The 22,331-nt window shown below is 44.7% G+C and overlaps 1 protein-coding gene across 3 annotated transcripts; it reads left to right on the forward strand.

The window, feature by feature from the left end:
• The first annotated feature begins 18,348 nt into the window (after positions 1-18,348).
• Positions 18,349-20,903, forward strand: LOC112894145 (MADS-box transcription factor 51-like). Of its 3 annotated transcripts, XM_025961766.1 has the most exons (6): positions 18,351-18,683; positions 19,055-19,145; positions 19,353-19,405; positions 19,494-19,590; positions 20,403-20,543; positions 20,619-20,903. In XM_025961766.1, the coding sequence occupies exons 1-5, from the start codon at positions 18,499-18,501 to the stop codon at positions 20,493-20,495; spliced, it is 519 nt and encodes a 172-aa protein (XP_025817551.1). In that variant the 5' UTR covers positions 18,351-18,498; the 3' UTR covers positions 20,496-20,543; positions 20,619-20,903. The 3 variants fall into 3 exon arrangements, with proteins under 3 accessions (XP_025817552.1, XP_025817551.1, XP_025817550.1); XM_025961767.1 differs by having other exon boundaries at positions 18,349-18,683; positions 20,409-20,663; XM_025961765.1 differs by having other exon boundaries at positions 20,403-20,663.
• Positions 20,904-22,331: the final 1,428 nt, after the last annotated feature.

Genomic DNA, 22,331 nt, shown 5'->3' on the forward strand with positions numbered 1-22,331 from the left:
CACGTCGATCGATCTATCTGTACTAATCTTTACTAGACTTACTACATGTACTACTGCATCTCTGCTTAATTACCGGGACAGCCACTAATTTCTCCTCCTCCCAAAGTTGCCTGATGCCCGAGGGAGATCAGATCATGCCGTTTAGCCTTTCAACCATGAAGGCAGGGAGCAGCCAATGCAAAAATAATCTTTTTTTTCTCCACTCATGCTAAATTGCTAATCTTCGTAATTGTTGTAACGATAACCACCGGCCTGTGACCCGAGATTGTATTGCGTTGCGATGTAACTGTTGCGAAAACAAGAAGTTCAGAAGTAAAAGATGAACGTGTAATAAGGAAGTAAAATGATAAGATGTTCTTTTCGAAGAAGAAGAAGGAGAAGAAGAAGAAGAAACGTGTGTAAGGAAGAAGTCTTCGATGGAGACATGTCAGCGGCTAACTACAAGGTAATACTCCACGTCACCATATACCATATGTGGTGGACGTCGGTTAATGAATATGGAGATAATTATTACTATGTTGTCTTTCCATATACAAGCAGGCCCCGGACGTACTGAACAATATAAATCGTTACAGCAAGCACACAGCACACGACGTGTCGTTGCTCAATGCTGCTTAGTAATAAAGGCAGGCCAAAGCCTGTGCCGGTTCTAGTCTTCGATGAATCACGACCCCTGTACGTTTCGATCGGCGTAATCATGCATGACGGGAGAGGGAAGCAAAACAAAGTGCAAGTCCCCGGTCAAACTCGATCCGATCCGTCCGTTCCGTTTGACTGGCGACAGAATTAAAAGAACGTCGAGTGCAGCGGGTGGACGGAGGCCGGGCTGGCTTGGGAAAGGACTCGTGATTCTAGGGTCTTTTTATGATGGCTTATACTAGCTAGTGTTCGAGAAGAACTCGTATAAAAAAATCCGAGGATTAAAATTAATTACATACTACTAAAACTTCGTATGTTGTATATATAAAAGTATTATAAGAAAGAATACAAATGGCATCACTGTAATATATTTTTTTACACCAATAATTGTTTCTTGTAATCAAGTCAATTAATAACTAGGTAATAATTTGATTACTAAATTACCCTTAATAATGGACGGTTAGATCTTCAATGTACTGTATATCGCTAAGTAGTGCTATAGGATACCGGCAGGAGCTCTAATTTTATATGCAATCGAAAGTAGACATGGTCCATCTATCATACAGAGGACATGTTGGCACAAGAAGCTAGTAGAGACGAAACAATTCATCTCTACTAAATATGGCTCCACATGCCAATTAATAAAATGATGCTAAAATTAATCTTTTTTTATGTGGAATAGAAACTGAGACACTAAGCATCCGGAGGGAGTAGTAGCTTCCTTCCCGTGTCGAGTGCATGCAAGTATTGATGTGTTTTGCTTTGATTTGCTCCACCATTCGGTCGAGTCCAGCCTGCTGCCTGCCTGCCTGCCTGCTCCGTGTCGTCGTCTCCCGTCTCCTGTCCAGTACTACTACTGCAAATTGCGTCCACATGCCTGTACCTTTTCAATTATGAAGAATAAAGGCGACGGTTATGCATGCATGTTGCGTCCATGAGACTGTTGGGCGACTCGAATCAAGCATATGCGCCTTTCTTTCTTTCTTTCCTTTTTGCGGGTAATTCTTTCTTTCTTTCTTTCTTTTTTGACAACACGAAGAAATGAACTGCATTTAATTTTGTTTTTGAAGGGACAGGAGGAGGGTGGAGGGAGCACGCTCCTACTGATATATGAAAAAAAAAGGATTACAAAGAAAGAACAGTCCGAAGGGAAAGAAAAGAGAAGACCAGAAATACAACTAAGAAAGAAAGAAAGAAAAATGCAGTAACAAGGTTTTTGTTGATTATTATTAGTACTTGTTATATATGCAAGATGACCTGGACCATCCTTGTCAATTGAATCACCTGTGAGCTGACATGTTTGTACGCCATCGGCAACGACAAATATAATCCTCTTGTATTTCCTATTCGGAAAATCTGCACACACGTTTTGTACACAACTTGGAGAGGTCAACGCTGACCCGTATGGCCGTATATCATCAACAGATTGTATACTTCTGCACTGGCAACTTTATGGCTTCGTGGGCCTGCTTCGGCCCAAAACGAAGATCCATGCATTCGATGTATGAGCGGTGACTTGAACGTCCCAATCTGGAGAAACGAGGTAAAATAGACGTTTTGGTTCATCAACTTTCATCCGAGGGTCAAATTTATCTCTTAACTTTTAGAAACTACGGCTGAGACGCACGCTCCTCGCTTGCGTCGCCCCCGAGGGGCGCCCGAGCGGACCCCCGTCACCGCCCCCAGTCCTCCCGCCTCCCTCCCTCCACCTCACCGCCACCGGAGGGCCTCCGCGCGGAAGCCCGCCGGGGCTCAAGGACGGCAGCGGTGGGGCTTTTTCCTCACGAGCTTCTCCCTCCCTCCCACTGTCCCTCTCCCTTCCCTCTCGACGGCGCGCATGGCGGCTGGCTCCGGCTCCAGCTCCGGTGGCCGGCGCTACGACTCGGTGGTGGCCAGATCCACCTCGTGCCGGGCTGCTTCTTCCCCACTCACACCGGCAAGGTCCGAGCCAGCGCTGTCGGCTCGTCGTTGCCGGCAGCCGGCATGCCATCCCGGCCCTGCAAATCGACCAGGTGGTCAGATCCGGCATGCAGTCCCGGCCCTGTAGGTTGGCCAGGTGGCCAGATCCGGCACCATGGCTGCTGGTTCTGGCACCTTTAGACACGGCGCGGTGCTCGGCCACGGCGTGCGCGTGCAGAGCGGTGCCTACGCGGTAGAGGCGGTGCTCTGCTGCGGCGCGGGTCCTGGCAGCGCGCAACCTTCCCAGGGTGCGCGTTGGGACACGTCGTCCAGTCGTGGTTCCGCGCGCGCGCACACTGTCTGTCGGCCTAACAGTGCGGTGGGGCCTAGCTGCTTCGTGCGCGCGAGCGCATCACACGGGCTCGGTGGAGGCTTCGTCGGCGGCGGCGGCTCGCGCGGGTGCTCCGCCTCACAGTGTGGTGGAGCCTGGTTTGAGGGCCGACGCAGCTGTGCGGCTGTCGTGTGCAGCCGGCGCGTCGATGCCTCTCTTCGTGGGCTCGCATGAGGGCTGAATCGGCTATGGATCTGCGCTCCCCCTCCGGCCCCGCTGCTCCTCGTGGCTTTGGTCTTCCTCGTTCAAGCTCAGTGGTAGCCATGGCCATAGCTGTACATAACGGCGGTTCTGGACGAAAGCTCTGTCTAGCTCATGCTTAGAGCTTAGGCCAGCTACGGTGATGTCCTCGGACGTCACACCTCTCGCTGGAGGCATCGTCGAAGAACCTCCAAACAACCTTGGCCATGGATTCTCTTTCTCCAGGTGAAAACCAAGATCCGGCTTGCCGGATTGAGCAATGTTGGTGTCTTAACGTCATGTCCTCGTTGGAGGCATTGTCTCGGAGACGGGCATCTCGAACTTGTGCATGGTGTGGTGATGTGGTTTCTGCTACAATTTGGAGATTGTGCTTAGCGTGGTTGTGTTATTCGTGGCTAAGTCACGTGGCTAAGCCGCATTTTTGTTCTTGTGCTAGGACATGGTGTTTATCCGTGGTTATGCCACAATATGCCCTTGGGTCAGGGTGTAGTGTATGAGACCTAGTTTAGCTAGGTAGGTTGTCAGGTTTCAGCCTGGTTTTTTTAAATTAACCGAGTATTGTACGGTTTTGTCTCATTTTCCCAAAAAATGAGGCCTTTGATATGTGGTTTGCCACACTATTTCAATACAATTCAAGTGGGGATGCTCTCCCCCGTTGACCATTCAAAAAAAGATTAACCAATATAGTCCCTCAACTTTTATTTTTAGATCAAACTAATCCTTATACGTTTATTATACTCCATATAAAATGAGATTTATGCAAAAAGTTCTTTTTGCGCTTGGCTCCTTCTCCTTTTAAATTCCGTAACCATTTATTATTACTAAAAAGAGTATTTGACAAATGCAAGCGAATCAGATTAGTGGCATCTATGCATTTAGAAGCTGAACATCACAAGTGCTTAATTTGAAACATAAAATTTTATTTACCCATGCATCGTATTGTATTGCTTATGCATGGAGAGTAAAATTAAAGCTACTTATTGCATAACTACGTACCATCATATAAAATATTACGAAAGTTGAGCAAACAATGACACAAGCCGTGGAAATTGAGGAGGAGAAGAAGAAGCCAAGGGTAAAATGAATTTTTTGCATTTATCCCATGTTATTATGCAGTATAACATTAGTACAAGGATGAGTTTAATCTAAAATAAAAGTTAGAGTAATATATTGGTCAATTTAAAAGTTGAGTTGAGGGACGAGCTTGGTTCTGAGAATAAATTTGAGGGACGGAAATACATATTTTGCCGAGAAAGAATATAACGAGTGAAAGGTGGTGTGCCACGTTTACTTGGCGGCACTTGGAGGACAGGTCCCGACTCGACGATTCGACTCGCGCGATGTGAATGAGATCGATGTACTGTTTGGAATTTACCCTAGATACCCGTGCTGGTGGTCAGCTTCAGGAAATCAAAGATATCCGGAGTTCTGACCTTGCGTGGGCTTCAAAATCTAGTCTAGAGCTTGTGTACGTCGAAGAATGGTCAATGTTGGCATGCTGGCGAGGTTTGAGCGAGGCTGCAGGTGGATCAAGGAAACGAAAGAGAAAAGGAACACGAAAACCTGCGGAAATGGAGACGGAGACACCTCTGATCTGACCTCTCCCCTCCCATAGTCGTCTGCTCTGATATGATTGTCTCTGCATGCAATGCCCCAAGCCGTAGTCGTTTATCTTGTTGATCCCAAAGCCAGTCGATTGGCATCTTACTAATTAATTACTATCGTCTGTTCGTCGTCTGTTCTCGCCTGTGTGGAACTCGCGTGTTTCTTCGACCAAGCTGTGGGAGAGAGGGATGCCAGATTTAACGCTGAACTCGACTCAACAATATATGCCGTTTTTATTGTACCACCCGCTGTCTTCTACAATTATTTCTAATACATCTTCCATTCTAAATTTATATACGCTATATGTCCAGATACATAAGTAAAACCTATATTCTTAAAAAAGCTAAAATAATATATAATTTCTTTAAGTATCTAATGAACATTTAGGATTGATATGGATACAACATATATACTAATGATATCTCTTAGTTGTCTTAGGACACGTTAAGTTTCCAACGTGGGTGGGCAGTTATACCAACTTGCAACCTGCTATGTGAGTACCTTATGAACATCTAGGGTTGATGGAGAGGACAGTCTCCGAGACATAAGGATAGAGGGCTGGTTTTGGCTGCCCTTTTTTGAGCCTCTCATCATTTGCGTCGCTATATATGTGGTTTTCCGAGGGGTGGTTGTAATCCAACGTATACAAGGAAATATAAAGCTCAAATTCGTGTGTGCCCCCTATATATCTTCTTTGTTCTTAGTACGAACAGAGTTTCCTCTCCTCTTGGCCATTTTCATTTTTCCTGTTGTGCTAGCTACAATTTTTTGGTGGATGAAACACAGAGAAACAGACTCACGCGACCGATGGTCGCAGCTTCATAGCACATGTGCATGTATAGGCATGCACGCCGGCTGGTACAAAATGATAGATACAAGTCTCATTTGATATCCGATCCTAACAAGCACGCGATAGGTACAAAAAGAACTGCTAATAATAAGGTCAACCTAGGGTGTGTTCGTTTCCTGGGGTCTAAAGTTTAGAGGGGTCACATCAAAGAGAATCTTATCATTTATAAGTATTAAATAAAGTCTAATTATAAAACTAATTGCAGAACCCCAGTGCTAATTCGCGAGACGAATCTAATGAGGTATATTAGTCCATGATTAGCGGATGATTACTGTAGTATCACTGTTGCAAATTATGGATTAATTAGGCTCATTAAATTTGTCTCGCGAATTAGCACCCAGCTGTGCAAAAAGTTTTATAAACAGATTTTATTTAATATTTTTAAATAGTAAGATTCTCTTTGATGTGATGGGTCTAAAATTTAGAGGGCTGGAAACGAACAGGCCCCTAATCTAATAATCCAACAAACCTCGGTCCTCGTAGACAGTTCAGGAGCTATATATATTAGATCCGAGCCCACGGGACCGTGCACATAGCGTACATCTTACAGGATAAGGGGTGAAACATGTGCCCACACCTTACATCAGTTGTAGCCATTCATAACGTAGTAGAACTGTTCATGCCTTGATCCTCGTAGATAGTTCAGAAGCTATATATGCATGCTCTGTTGAGTCGTAGTTGTTCCCCAGCTGCCCAGCTAATTAAGCACCGATTGGACCATTATATTTGCAGCGCGGTTCAGTCCACGCACATGCTCGGGTTGCATGATGAAAAGTTGATTTCACATTAATAAAGTCAAAAAGGAGTGCCCTGGCGTCTATCTATTTATGTCATGCGTTATCAGTATTTCCGCTGCAATAGTAAACGGCCGGGTCATCACCTAGGTCAACGGGTCACCTTCATTCTTCCGTGTTCAATCGATCCAGCAATAGTAGACGACTCCGCTGCATCATCATCATCGCTCTTTATTAATCATAAGCTAGCATAAACTTCCTTATCTATTCATCTGTTAGCCAGTGTATACCATAGTTTATCTTTGGCCGTTACAAAATCATGATAGTTACGAAGAACTTTTAAATACCGATCCAATAGTATCAATTTTATCACAAATATTCACATACCATTGGGCTAAGCATGTGATTAAATTAGGCCAACTAATTAATTACGAACATAGGGTAATTGTGACAAAGATAATACGAACTGAGCCGGCTCATTAGCAAACCTTAGATGGTATTTACATTTATTATCGTGGATGCAAATGACAAAAAAATGTTTCTTGAAATTAAACAGCGATGAAAACAATTTCGCACAATAAATTACTCCACCATTCCAACCAAACAATACAACCATCCATTAAAAATCTTGCACTATTTTTTTCTAGAGGAACCAATCGATCCCTGCTCATTGAAACACTCTTCAACTACATTATTCATCCGCTCCTAATTACTACTGGATTCAGACCCTTTGCCGAGTGTCTGGGACACTCGGCAAAGTTCCGATTACACTCGGCAAAGGTTTTGCTGAATGCCAAAAAGCACTCGGCAAAGAGAAGCACTCGGCAAAAATGTAAATCGGAAAAAATCCAAGAAAATAGGAAAAAAATTTATTGGGGAGGCATGCACAGCCAGCTAGTGACCCATCCAATGGGTTGCACATTTTTCAGCAATTTTTTATAAGTTGTCGATGATAGATTTTGATCTCACAACTCCTGCACACAAACAACTCTCTCTACCACTGCACCATTGGACCAAGTGTGTCAACATTACGTTTTTATTCTCCACATATTATAATTAACCGAGTGTAAATTATTTATTTGAGATAGTAAATAAATTCAAATAAAAAAGTTGTTAACTACAAAATAGCATAACTTTTCGAGATATACAACTTTTATTTTGGTAGTTTCTTCATCCGAGATCGTTTATAAAATTTGAATTTCAAATTTCAAAACTTCAAACGTATTTTATTATGACACAATAATTTCAAATCAAAAAGTTGTCAACTACAAACTTTGATAACCTTTTTAGATCTACAACTTTAATTTTGATGGTTTTTCCATTCGAGGTCATTTGCAAAATTCGAATTTTAAATTTTCTATATTCAAATGTAGTTTTTGTTGATAAGATGACTTCAAATTAAAATGTTGCCAACCGTAAAATCTTATAACTTCTCAATATCTACAAAGTTTATTTTCATTATTTTATCATTTCTTCATCTGACATGATAATTCTAATATTGTTCATAAATCTTATATATCTATCTTATAGTTTCATAAACTACGAGAGAGATATATGTTTTGTGAACAAATTTATATTTATTTTATCAAATGAAGAAATGTCCAAAATAAGAATTATGCATCTTAAAGAGTTATACAACTTTGTAGTTGAAAATATTTTTATTTAAATTAATTTACTACTTCAAAATATGATTTAAAAATTACCTTTACCTAGTGTTTAAAAAACACTCGGCAAAGGGACTCTTTGCCGAGTGTCGAAAACAGGCACTCGGCAAAGAGTTTATTTGACACTCGGCAAAGACATCTTTGCCGAGTGCCGAAAAAAGGCACTCGGCAAAGAAGCTCTTTGCCGAGTGTCTAAAAAAGGCACTCGGCAAAGACGTATTTGCCGAGTGCCGAAAACGACACTCGGCAAAGACACTCTTTGTTGAGTGCTTGAAAAAAAACACTCGGCAAAGCACTTGACACTCGGCAAAGATCTTTTTTTCGGTAGTGGTTATAACACCATTTCAATCCGCACCTGCACAATAACAGTTAAACAGAATAGAACATGCTTATTTATTTGCGTGTCCATTCATTAGGTCCCAGTGGTAGTGTCACGAGAGTTTTATAGATATTAAATTTATAACACATCAGCAGTTTTGATGATACCGTAGAGAATTAAAGATGAGAGCTACGACACGGTGCTGGTCCGGTTACCGACGCCGAGGACACGCGATGAAACTCGCATTGAGGCCGATTCGTTTCCTCGCTGTATCTGCTGCTCCCCCTCTCCCCTCCAGACCTCCCCGCTCTGTCCCGCGCGTCCCCTCCCCGCACCACGCGAGAGCAGCTTGCAAGTGGCGGCTCAATCGAAGCTGTAGCGTGTCGATGAGATTAAGCTGTGACCTGATTGATTGCTCTCTGATTTGGGAATGGAGTTGCCGATTTGGGGCCTCAACTCCTTTCCCCAAAGCGAAGGGCTGTGCCTTGAAAAAAAATTCTCTGCGGCCGCGCCCCAGGTGCGACACCGCCATGGATGTCGACACGTATCTGGAAGCTCTCGCACGCACAGCATGCATACACGTCTCTTTTCTTTTCTTTTTCTTTTTCTTTTTCTTTTTCTCCGGGTGCACGTGACGTGCCGATCCGTTCTAAGAGCGCTTTTTTAAAAAGGCAAACGGACCATTTCTTCTTCTATTCCTGACGCACAAAGATTCTGGAATAAAAAAGGACAAGAGAATCCTAATACGAGTGTGGAATCGCGCATGCATCTGCGCCGCCTGGTTAACCTGGTAAGGTTTTCATGCCATGGCAATTCGAATTGATACGGTTGTCCGCATCACGGGAGTGAGTTTGAGACCGCTGATTGTAGCAGTCGCACCATTCATAATCTGGGAATAATATTTAGTTACAATTGTGCTTTTTTTTCGCGACGAAAACAATTGCGCTGTAGGTACGGTGCAGCAAGTGTGAAACTGAACTCCTACTGCTACTGCTCCAGCAAATGCGTTTGGCAGCCTAAGCCTGGGCTGTCTCTGATTTCCTGACTGCCCCAATGAGGCGACTGAAATCCAAACAAACAAAAAAGTTGTTCGCTTTCAGCCCAGAAACAAATTTGTTTGCTCGACACCGGACAGACATTGTAGCCCAAAATTTCAGTTCAGCCCACAAGACGCATCCAATACCGCATTCGGCTGGCTCAGAAGTACGTACCAGTGAGCCTGGCACAAAACCGCAGCTCGTGAGCAGCAGCCCTAAGCAAATGATTTCCCGTGCAGTGGTAGTTTTTTCCTTACATGTGAGTTACAGTTGCCTTTGGCATTCTTTTCAGCAATAATGCTGTGATAAAATTAGGGTGTTCGTACACTTGATTTTTTTTGTTAGTACAATACTTCATCCGTTCCAAATTATTAGTCGTTTAGACTATATATATACAAAAGCTAAAACGACTAATAATTTTAGACTGAGCAAGTATTAGATAAAATCTGGAGTAAGTAACAGTTAAAATGAGATGACCGGAAAATCGAGACTATCCGTGTTCATACATTCTTTTTGACATATCCATATCCGACTTGAATCCTCGAGAAAAAAAAATACAAGGTACTGCTATCAGCAATATCCATCCATATCCATTCTGCTTTCAACTCTAATGTGACTACTCGCAACATAGCAAATCCAAGAATGAACACAAATCTAAGAGCAAGAGGAATGTATGTATCTTAATCGAAGGCCGTGGAACTGTGGTTCAACATAGTACTCGGCGCTTCTAAGACATTGGTAGTGTCGACGATGTGCCGAGCGCACTTAGCTACAGTAGTATTTAACTTTTATGTGCTACGTACAATAATTACGGCGCTGTTAGCGCCTAGCTTGGACCTTTTCTCTCATCTTACTTGTAACCGAGTACGTCACCCCTGGTCGCACGTCATGTCTAACGCCGCACGTCTCATATTCTTCTTTTATATTAAAATATAATAAAAAAGAGGGAAACATTGTGGAATTTTGCATAGGTCGCGCTCATTGGTAACATCGACAAGGGCGCGCCTCCGACCCTAACCGCTAGGGGCCAGGCCGCTCAGTCAGTGCTACGCCGTCCCTGACTCGGGCATGTCGGCGGTCGATGTCGATCGCGTCTCGACTGCTCCTCCCGACAAAAATTTAGCTGATGGAAATAGTTGTCGGATATATATACACGCTCAAGGGGGTCGGGAACACGCTCCGGAGGGAACCGCAGCATGAGGAATGTAAGGCCCATCGTGATCTGTTTGAGATCGAGCTAGCCTTTCTAGCTTGATTTCGAGATCATCAGCGAACACCGCCGCCGGGCCAGTCTAGAAAGCAAATTAAAGCAGCGGAGCCTCTCGGTCGCCTGAAATTAGAGACGATGGTGCTCACCGCCGGCAGCACCTTGCAGGAAGAGGAGGCAGTCGCCGCCGCCGCTGCACTGAAGCTTCATCAGGCTGCAGCCTTTGAGGGTGGCGTAGTCGGCCTCGCAACGGCCTCTGCGGCCATGACCTTAGCCGTGTGCGAGCCTCCGGCAGGGATACACCCGGACGCCTACTTTCTCGCGGTCTCCGGGTGCTTTTTCACCGGGGTGGCGCAGCTCGGCGCCGCCGTGTGGGCGCTGAGCGGCACCGGCGGACGCCATGGCACCGGGAGGAAGCTCCTGTACGCTTCCTTGGGCCCGCTCGCCGCCGCCGTCGGCCTCTCGGTGGCTTCATCCCTGCTCGGCCAGTAAAAGATACCGTACCGCTCGTCGCCTCCTCAGCGGTCTCTCTTGTCATTGCTCGTGATCGAATACAGTTAAGTTCGATTATTGCTGATGCGTGATGAGTTCATGGGAGTTCAGTATACACATGTCTGTGTCATCGTCAGCTGCGACGGGTAAGCACGTGTTATTTTCTCTGTTTCTGTCTTTGTTCATGTGGAGAGTATCAGTCGTGTTCTTCGATAGTCGTTCTTATTTAAAGTCGACTACTCCAGTGTACTACCTATCAAGTATATATCTCCAAGCTAAATCTATATATATCGTGTTGCTTGTTTTCTATGTGGCATTCTATATCGGCAAAGTAGTCATGTCCTCCTCAAGGTCTAGGATCGGAGGGGGAACGAACATGCCTCGTAACTTGTTGGTGTCAAGGAATGTTAATGTTTTATTACGACTCGATAATTTTCTGATGAATTGTTAAGCGCCACTGCAATTTTTATTGTGAACATAGTACTTCCTCTGTCCCAAATTACAATTCATTTTGAGATTTCTAAATACATATATTTTACTATACATCTAGATGTATACTGTATCCAGATACATAGCAAAATCTATATATGTAAAAAGATCGAAACGAATTGTAATTTAAAATAAAGGGAGTAGTTTACAAAGATCAAGAAGAAAGCAAGAATTACCGAATTACTCATCAATTCTACTGCTAAAAAACCCGACATCACTCCTGAGAAAACCCTCCACGCTACGTAAAACGGACTTTTATTGGGCACATGCAACTGACGTGCTTTCTAAAATCATGCCAGAAGTTAATTTGGCATGAAAACCAAACCAGTTCGTTCACTTAATTATGTGGTAGTTGCAAGGAATGAGGAAGGGGATGACGGTAATGATAATATGGCCCATTTATAATTCAATTTTTAAAGTTGCACTCTTTTATGATAATTTTTCAAATAACAGACTATATAGTTTCCATGGGATGAAGGAAGAAGTCATTTTGGAGACCCCGTAGAGATGGGGTGGTGGAACCTTTGTTCCCGCTTTGCATAAAACGATATGGATGAACAAAAACTTTACATGATGTGGGTTATATGGTGGGGAGATGGTAAGAAGAAGAAAAATGACGTCGACGAGATTTTCAAGATGGTTAAATGGTTGGAGATGAGATCTGGTCAGCTGAAAAACCTCCCAGCCTTCATGCAGGGTATTTTTTTTTAAACACTGTGCAGACGTGTCAGTGTTTTACCACCAACCCCACGAGGGATTCCCCGAGGTGGTGGATTTGTAGGGAGGGTGTCGTCGAGATCAGAAACTCGAAGGTACTAGCAACACAAGGTTAGGTTTAGATATGTTTGGGCCACGAGTTATGTAATATCCTACGTCATGTATGATACTTTGTATTGCCTGAAGGTTAGATGATGTTTTGGAGGGGTCTCTGCCCGTTCTTATATACTCTGGGAGATAGAGTTACGTGTATCCTAATATCTATGTGCTGTGTCGTCAAAGGCATCACATCACACGCAGCCCGGCCTGACGGCTTTGAATTCGAGCGATCAGATTTGTTAAGTTTTCGGGAAGGTTTATTTTAGCTTCAAGTTCACTTATTTTATGTAAACTAAGGTATTGTAGCGTGAAGCCGTTTCCCTAGTAGAAGAATAAATTCCCCAAATAGCACAAGAATCTCATGTATTGGTTCAGGTAAATCCATTATATTTATAAATATAGGTGGAAAAATCATAAGCCAAGTAATATCAGTTTCTTTTTACCTTCAACATCTTTGACTTTACCAGGGAAGCCGATTTAGAAGAAATCTGCTCAATTACTTGATTATTCTGACCCCCCTCCAGTTTATAGGTGCGACGTGGAGGGAACGGGGGCTTCGACCGCCCATCAGGTCTTCTTCGTGAAACATGTTTTGTCCCAATTAGTATGTACGATCAGCACGGCAGCAGAAATTGGTATGTAGCGCTGCTTCCGCGCAGCAGCTAGCTGTATCGCGGGGTTTCGATCTTGCCGCCGCTGTCGTCTTTGTAGTTGCAGACTTGCAGTAGCAGTAATTCCCTTTAGTTACGAGCTGATCCCTAGCTTCCGACGGAGATGCGCTCGGCGTATATCACGATATGCATCAGCGGTCAGCCCAGCCGTAGCGTACGTCGCTAGCTGATCTCGCCATCAGCCCCGCCGCTCAGACTGTCCGCCCATCTTGTCTTGTGCGCGCATGCTCGGTCTGTTTGCTTTCTGCTACTGCCGAACAATCTGCGTATCGTACTTATACCCCTGCACCCTTGCCAGAGCCACGCACTTCACCCTGCAGCTAGCTAGCTAGCGTACTCCCGTGCGTGCGTCCATCCATCCGAATCCGATCCCGGTCCGTGGCTGTACGCAGTGTAAGTGTCTCATGAGGCTCTGGAGGTGAGAGGAAGAGGCCGAGGGAGAAGCTAGCTGCCGCCGCCGGCAGCAGCTTCACTACGTACCAGCCGGCGCTGCGAGGGAGGTACTGGCAGCACAGCGTGTGCGAATTAGGCCAGGGCAGCTTCTCGGAGCTCTGGGAATCCCATCGTACGTCTCCGGACGGGCCACAGGGTGGCCATCAAGATTACCTTGATTCGTTTTTCTCATGAACAAATTGAAGGCGTTTCGGCCTTTGACATCAACCGTGTGAGTGGAGCGCAAGAACCGTGTGGTGTGATGCGCCTGCTCAAGCAAGCACCCACCCCACCGATGAGGCGGGCGATGAGCACAGCCACCGCGCGACATGCATCCACGATCGCCACCACCGCGACCTCATGATGGATGATGATGGAGAACATGCATGCATCATATGGACTCGGAGAGCAGCGTCAAGATCGTCGGCTTCAGCTTCCGCAACCCCTCCAGGGCTTCATTTATCAGCCTCACCAAGCTGATGACCGCTTATTAGCGCGGGGTGCATGCGTGCGGGGTCGTCTCAGGTTGATGTATGGAGTTCCGAGGAGCTACACAGACATCCTCCACGGCAGTCTGCTGTACTATTTCGATACTGTAAATGATAGGAGATGATATTATTCTTCTCTTCTCTTGTAGTATAAGCTTAGCTTAGTCGAAAATAATGCTTATATTTTTTGAATGGGAGAGTACGTCATCCGTACGTGCACAGGAGCACTACTGCCTTCATCCTAATTAATTTGTTGGTTTGCATTGATTATGTCGTAGTCCGCGAGGCGATCGAATTCCTCGTGCCGCCGTGGGCGCCGATGCTGCTGCCGTTGTCGTTGGTTGCTGCCTCAGCTCGTTGGTTCAGCAGCAGCAGCAGCCATCGTGCAGATCGATCGATGTTGCTGCAAACGTTGGACTCGATGATGTTTGTCAACTTGGAGAGAAAAATAAATAATTAAAAGACCGATGTAAAGGTCCAATTTGTCCACTTAATGAGCTATTTTTTTATACGAGTTCCACCAAAATAAAAAGAGAGAGATTTCCAAAACATTATTACTCCACGCTTTCCTGCCGAGGTAAGGTATGGAAGTTGCCGACCAAGTAACTCTGTGGAGGTTTTATAGGGAATTTTATGGATATTAAATGCTGTGCCGCATCAGTAAATTTACTAATTATGAGAAGAGAGGATAGAGAGTCTTATAAGATAAGAATGAAATTTTATCACCATGACACTCCTCTAGCTCGGTTACCAAACTCCGAAATATTATTATCTTCAGTAGATATATGCGATAATACGGCGGTTAGTCGCATGTGCTATGAATAGATATGCCATAGTGAACGGGCAGTACCATTAACTCACCGGACAACATAGCTTCAGTCGTCACATATTCTGATAAAAAAATTATTACATACCTCTTCATGTGAATCGGAACTATTGCATGCCAAATAAACGGCGAAAATACTAGTCTGACCTGAGTTGACACGAGAGGTTGAGCAGCACTAAACGGCGAAGTGGAGCACAAAAGACTCTACCGTTTGAACTTGGTGGCTGAGCAAGCAGGGCTACAAGTCTGACAGCTACGGGTGTGGTCGTTTAGTTAGTAGGATGTGCTAGAGTGCTAGTCGCGTGGGCCTTGCTTAGCGAACCCGGCCGCCGATTCGGAAACCCAAAACGCACACACCACGACGTAGCAGAGGGCACCGGGCTGTTTGAGCTAGGCTGATCGGCCTCATGGGCCTTGCAGTGGCCCAGCTGACTGTGGGCACTATATTTGCTTTTTTTCCATTTTCTAATTGATGAAATCTCTTCAATTTAAAATCGAATTTTTCTGAGAATTCCAACAGTACCACTAGTTTGAGAAACGGAATCAATTTTTTTGTTGGCTGGAGACGGATGCGGTTGACCGATCAAGTGTAGGAGGCGAAGCTTCATCGTCCCATGCAGATCGACGACGAGACGCCAGCAGCCCGAATCCGAACCCCGAAGCCTGGCTGCGGCGCGAGGAGAAATGGCGGCGGCGGCGATGGAGAGGCGGAGGAGGAAGAAGTCATGTTTGAGCTGGGTTGCAAAGGCTGAAATGAGATCGCGGCTCTTCAGAAGCGCGCACGATGTATAGCCACGCCGAGAGAAAATCCTACCTCATGAAAATAAAACAAAAGAGAAAGAAAAACCCGTTAAATTCAGTGATAAATAAAGTCGTGTGGAAGTGCGGCCCGGCCTGGTTACCTGACAGCCTCCCATTTCCATGATCGTTTCACTTTTATGGGCCCTGCATCTTCGGATTTTCGTTGTCGGTGGCCCATTTTAAGTTGTGGGCCATGAACTAGTTTAGCCACTGAATAGTATATTTTATTGTCAATTATATATTAACAAAGTGACGATCCGTTTTCGAAAGAATGATGAATGACATAACTACGCGTATAATAACTTTATCGGGCAACGGAGAAGACATAAAGTTCTTAATAAAAAGAAGACAAGATAGGACCAACCATTTGTACCAGTTTAAGAGACTGAGTCGCCCCAAAAAGAAAAATCCAATTACAGCTGTTTGGATGGTTTGGAATTGGGAATTAGAAATCCATCTCAATATTCACCGCTCCCACCCTCCCTCGCGTTCAATATCAAGCTCTCCTCCTCGATTTTGCGTCGAATTCGCCTCCCCCTCGGAAAAAACAGCGTCCCCTTCCGCCTTTCTTCTTCCTCAGCACCGCCGGCGCCCCTTCTTCTTCCTCGGCACCGGCGGGCGGCACCCCCTTCCTTCTTCCACACCGGTCCGCGCCTCCGCTTGGGTGCCCACTGATTAGTACTATATTTACTAATCGAGAAAACAAAAAAGTGTGTGCAACAACGGTTTTAAAAATTATTCCGTGCTGATAAAACTCAAAATGATAAATATAGTACTATGATGCACTAACACACATATTATATACGATAAAACAATGCAACACATAATAGTCATATATTATCATACAGATAAAGTGATAACACATATTTTGATCTGTGCAACTGTGCTTGTAATTTGAATAGAAACATGTATACAATTTCTGAGTGCATCAGCCATATATTGGGCAATAAATATTCATCCGTACAAAACAATGTGAGCATTACTTTAATAATTTATATGTTCAACAAAAAAACGTGCATATGTTGTGCTAATATTTTAATTTGTCTGTGCAAAACAAATATGTGCAAATATTTCGAGATTCCTGTTGGTTAAAAGTACACATGGATGTAGTGATTTATCCATGCACAAAAAGTGTGTGCGTTTGCCATGGTAATTTTTATGTTTTCGTGCAAAAAGAATATGTGCAGCTATCATGCACATATATTTTATATTTTTCTGTGCATGTAAATTACACATCAAGAAGCAACGAGGTTATTTTTCTTCCGCACAAAAACCATGCATAAGTATTTGATTTGTTCTTTGCATGAAATAGGTGCGTCCTTATTCAATGAAGAACATTTTCACATTATTTTATCACACCTAAAATCAGTGCATCTGGTATACATCGATTTTACTGCTCAGAAAACTATTTGATCTTTTGTAGATCTATTATTTTTGTACAAGAAATGTGCGTCCCTAATATGTTGAGCATTTGACTGATTTTTCTTGCACAAAAAAAACGTGCATCAGGGCATGCCAACGGGAAATTATCTCTTGTCATTTTGATAAAAATGTGTTACTTGATCTGTGTACGTGCTGAACAAAAAAATGTGCATCAAGAAATATTGAAAATATTATTTTGACAAATACTTCGTGCATCTGTATTTATTGATTGTGCATCATGTTTTCTAGATACGCGTGCATATGCTTTCTCATATATTCAACATTTTAGTTAATTTTGTGAATATGTGCATGTGCGCGAAACAAGCGATTTTGTCGCTCAGTGAACTCTTTTTTAGTTTCATCTGCATAAAAGATATCGTCCTACCTACATTTTAATAGTTGATTTTATTCTTTAAGAAATTGCTTGATGTTCTATGGACCTGTTGTAAAAAGATAATTTATTTGCACTAAAATATGTGCTGTTGTCGTTATATCTTTTAATCCGCAAATAGTATTTTATCATTTGTTGATCTGCACAAGTGCAGTTTATCGTGTTGGGTGCGTCGTGTGCACAAGACTAATTCATAAAGAAAATAATCAATTTTTCATACACAAAAATACGTGCATCATGTGCGTGAAATAATAAAATTTTTATGTGCATGAATACGTACATCATCGTGCATTGAAATATTTTTTAAAATTTTATTGTGTACTAAAAATTATATGCCGCCTCAATGAACGTTTTAAAGGAGGGTGTCTTTGCACATGAATGCACTCGAGCATTCTGGTCTTCTGGAATCGTCCCTCTTCCATCCGCCTTGGAGATTGAAAATAATTATTTATCTACAGTAACCATGCCTGCTACCGTGCTACTACCACCACACAGCTGTCCCTGTCGCCTCCGCCTGACCGCCTGGAAACCAAAAAAGAAAAAGAAAAAAAGAAGATCCAGGAAGGTAAACGCAAGGCGTTCGAGGGAATGGAGCTGCAACGCCCCATGGGAGGAGGGGGTCAAAGGCCCGGCGCCACGGTCCCTGAGCGGCGGGCCCGCAACTAGCTAGCTAGCACGGGAATGGACGCCCAGCGGCCCAGGGTCTGGTCCACCCCCCACCGGGACGTGGCCTAGCATGCATCCACGCGAGTCTGCTGCGACTGCGAGGTCGATCGAATTCACGCGCGTGCGGCAAACGGGCCGGCCGGGCGCAGCAGACGGCGCCACGGCGGCGGGCCCCACCGGGGCCGGGGCGGGGCCGGAGAGGTACGTGCGGTGGGCCCACGTCTTTGTCGGGCTGCCCACGTCGTGTCGCGCTCGATCTGGCATTGGCCCACGCTCACGAGCCTCGCGTGCGCTTTCCCGACACGGAAATTCCAAAATTCCTTCCGTCTCCCCGTTCGTCCCGGCGCTGGCGGCCCAGCCCAACCCCTCTCGCTGGTCGCTGCTCCGGCTAGCTAGCTCCCAGCGGCGGAGGGAAGCGATTGGCGGAGGCCAGGGTTCCCGCGGGGGGCGAGGGCGCGATGCCGCGGCGCGGGCGCGTGGAGCTGCGGCGGATCGAGGACCGCGTCAGCCGGCAGGTGCGCTTCTCCAAGCGCCGCGCGGGGCTCTTCAAGAAGGCCTTCGAGCTCTCGCTCCTCTGCGACGCCGAGGTCGCGCTCATCGTCTTCTCCCCCGCCGGCAAGCTCTACGAGTACGCCTCAGCCAGGTTCGTTCCACGGTCACCAGCTTCCGCCACTACTCTTACTTCGAACCACTGCGTCTTGCTTGCTTGTTCATCCATTAATTAGTAGACTTGGCAACAGACGTGTTGCTCCGTTCGGCGGCGGTGGTGGCTGTAGCTAGACGACCACCGAAAAGGGATGGTATTTCTCATCTTTGAAAACCAAAGGAGATGGGAAGGTGCATTCCACGTGAAATTTTATAAATCTAATTCATAAAAAAAAATACTTACCTCCACTCCAATCGAACTAGCTGCGATGATGTCCGGATGCTCCAGAATCGAACATATACTGGTTTTGATGAGTTTATTTTACAATGAGCTAATGTCCTGCTGCCATTTTATTTTCTTCTTTACAGCATAGAAGATACGTACGACCGCTATCAGCAATTCGCCGGAGCAGCAGGAGACGAGAACGGGGATCGAAATGGAAACGATCCAAAGATCTCGGTGTGTGCATAAATAATTGCAGCCTGTAGCTGATGCCCAGTTCTTGATCATATATCAGAAACCATCAGTCTTTGCATAATGCGACACTTGTTCTAAATGTAGTTAGCATAACGTTCTGTTGGTACAGTCGTCTATGCAAAATGCCAGAAAGATAAATATAATGCTAAGCTTTTGATAGATGTAGCTGACTAGGGTGTTTTGGTACAGAACAAGGATGAAGCTTCAGATTTGCAGTCGACGCTTAGAGAGATTGTAACCTGGTATAAGTACAGCACTCGGTCTCATGATTCCTACCTGCTTACTTTTTTTGATCAATTGTGAATGATTATTATTGCATCATGCCCGCAGGTGTCTCCAGAGCAATCCTGACGAATCAGATGCCAATGAGCTAGAGAAGTTGGAAAATCTTTTGAAAAATGCTTTGAGGGATACGAGATCCAAGAAGGTATATATACGTACAAGACTAAAACATATATAACTGTTTCTATCTGCCATCCTTGTGCCTTATCTTTGTGGTGCTTCGGGGTACCTAGTTAAGCACCCAACATATTTCACATTGTTGGTAATCAAAATGTTTGTTGGTAATTAAAATGTTTGTACCTAGTTAAGCATCTAACATATATAGCTGCCTTGTTTGTGCCTTATTTTGGTTAATGATAATCCGATAATAAGAGAGCACACTGATCGAGCCCCATTCCTTTGGATGTGGCTAATTGTTGGTTGTTTTCTTTGAGTACGGCCTAGCCTGCACCTTGTGTAAATGAATGCTAGTCTGCATGGAAATAGCACTGGGATGGGCAGTTAAACTGTTGGACATGCACATGCTGCTGCTACTGGACAACTTTGTGAGCATCAAAATACTTCTGAGAGAGAGCTCTGTTGGGAACAAGTGCGTGTAGGGTCTAGGAATTATCCTGTGATAACAAGATGGGCTAGTATCTTCTGTCTTTTTTTTTCTTCTGATTAACTGGCAGTAGACAGTAGTGATACTTTTTCTACGAATGTAACCACAAGTGTATGGCTGCCTTACTCATTAGCACTGCTAATGAGCTATATCCACAAGGTAGGGTTGTAAGAACTGGCACTTATTAATACTATACGATTGTGATCTTGTTGTTTGTGTAGCCTGTAGCCTGAAATGATCGGTCAACTAAAAAAACAAGCTATCAGTGCTCGTTGCTCTCAGCAACTGCAAAACGTGGTAATTATAAGCCCCCATGACATGCTAATTTCTACTTAATTTTGTTTGGTGGTCAGATGCAGCTTCTGGCGAAACAAAACAGTGGAGAGGGAACAAGCGGTCAAGGCTGCAATGTTGTAGCTATAAAGCAGGAGCAAGGAACAGCGTGAGCACGGAATTGACCTGTGTGCAGCTCGCGAATGAAACAGAACATTTTGGTTCGTTTCTTTGAGTTGGTTCGCCTTACTGATTTATTTGATGCCTGTACTGATTGTGGGATTGTGGTAACACAGTTCAGCTAGCTTGGATATGCCAACTTGCAGTATCCCTTTCATTCATTAATGGCACAACAGTTTGGTGCTGGCGTGCCGTAGCCGATCAGATTGAATAACCATGTGTTTAGTTTAGGTTGGAGGTGGGTTGGGTCCATCTCTATTTTTTTTTTTTTGGAATCAACCCATGCGATGTTTGGTTAGAGGGTTAATCCAGCACAATTTTATGTTTGGCTATAGAGATTGAGAGGGTTGAGATGGATGACAATTTGATTTGCCAATTTCACACCTTTAGACATTCATTTGTGTACCGCACCTGTCATCCTCGGACCCCACCTGCACATCCCGCTGCCCGCTGCCGCGCAGCCCCATGCTCCCTCCTCCTATCTCGGCCGCGGCTCGGCTTTGCGCTGCCCCTGCGTCGGCCTCGGCACCGGCGGCCATCCCCCCCCCCCCCCCCCCCCCAACACACACACACACCCCGCCTCTCTGCGCCGCCCGAGCTCCCCGCGCAGCCGCGAGCCGAGCTCGCACCGGCCCTGCATCGCTCCTCCGCCAGAGCTCGCCATGGATCCGCCCGCAATTCCCTGCGCCGCGTGGCCGTCTTTGCGTTGGCCTGGCCGCTGGCCCTGCGCGACTGCTTCGCGTCGCACTGGCCACCTCCGCCTCGCGCGGCTGCTCCGCTTTGCGACGGCCGCCGCCTGCCCACCGCTTGCCTACAGGACTCCTGACGCCCGCCTCCGCCGCGCCGCAACCCGAGCTCGCCGCGCCACCATCACCTTCCAAGTCGCAGCCGAGGACAGGAAACGGCAAAGGGACAAACAAAAAGCGGGTCGAGATGGTCACTTCGTTTTGAGGAACCAAACCAACTCGCATCTCAGGGTTATATGTTTCCTTTACAGGTGAATCCAACCCACTAGTTCTCAAACCAAACATTCTAAAAACTGGCTCCAACTCAATCTGACCCACTTCAACCCTCAAACCAAACACATGTTAATATTTTTTGACATATCTCTATGCTATGCAGTGGCCAGTTATTTGATCAGTTAGACAGGCTCGCATGATTTCATTGGAAAAGGTGCGTTGATCGAGCAAAATGATGTTTTGCATGTGCCACTTAACAGTTCTTGAGGTTTACTTATGGCACAAGTCATAACTGGAATTATACCTAAGTTTGTGAAGCATACACGCACCCTCTCTACTGCTGGAGACAAATACTTTTGCACGAGACTAATAGCTATTTCCATCCATTACAAAATATAGCGAATCTTTATAGTTTTTTTTCATAAGTTAAACCTTTTTAACTTTGATTAAATTTATAGAAAAATATATTAATGTCTACACTACCAAACAAGTATGCTAACAATACATATCTTATGATGGCTTTAACAAAACTTGTTTGTTTGATATTGTAGATATTTAGAAGTTTGACATAGAACAATACTAAAAAAATCTATGTTTTGAAATGAAGTAAGCAGATGAGCGACTAAATGATACTTCCTCCGTTACAAATTGTAGGTTATTTTGTCAAATCTAGATACATAGTAAAATTATGTATCTTGATATAATGCTTATCTAAGTGCATAGTAAAAGTTACGTATTTAAATTTATCAAAACAATTTATAATTTAGAACAGAGGGAGTAGATAATAAGATGAGGAACGTGTGTTCGATACCATACTGTACTTACTATATTGAAGAAGAAGCGGCGGATCTCAGGAGGGCTAGGGGCCTC

This window comes from Panicum hallii, chromosome 5, assembly GCF_002211085.1.
Source record: "Panicum hallii strain FIL2 chromosome 5, PHallii_v3.1, whole genome shotgun sequence".
NCBI lineage: Eukaryota > Viridiplantae > Streptophyta > Magnoliopsida > Poales > Poaceae > Panicum > Panicum hallii.

Excerpts from the sequence above, each read along its gene's own strand:
- LOC112894145 (XM_025961766.1), top strand. The coding sequence starts at position 18,499 with ATGCCGCGGCGCGGGCGCGTGGAGCTGCGGCGGATCGAGGACCGCGTC. Across the intron at positions 18,684-19,054 it reads TACGAGTACGCCTCAGCCAG|CATAGAAGATACGTACGACC; the intron begins GTTCGTTCCACG and ends TCTTCTTTACAG. Across the intron at positions 19,406-19,493 it reads CTTAGAGAGATTGTAACCTG|GTGTCTCCAGAGCAATCCTG; the intron begins GTATAAGTACAG and ends TCATGCCCGCAG.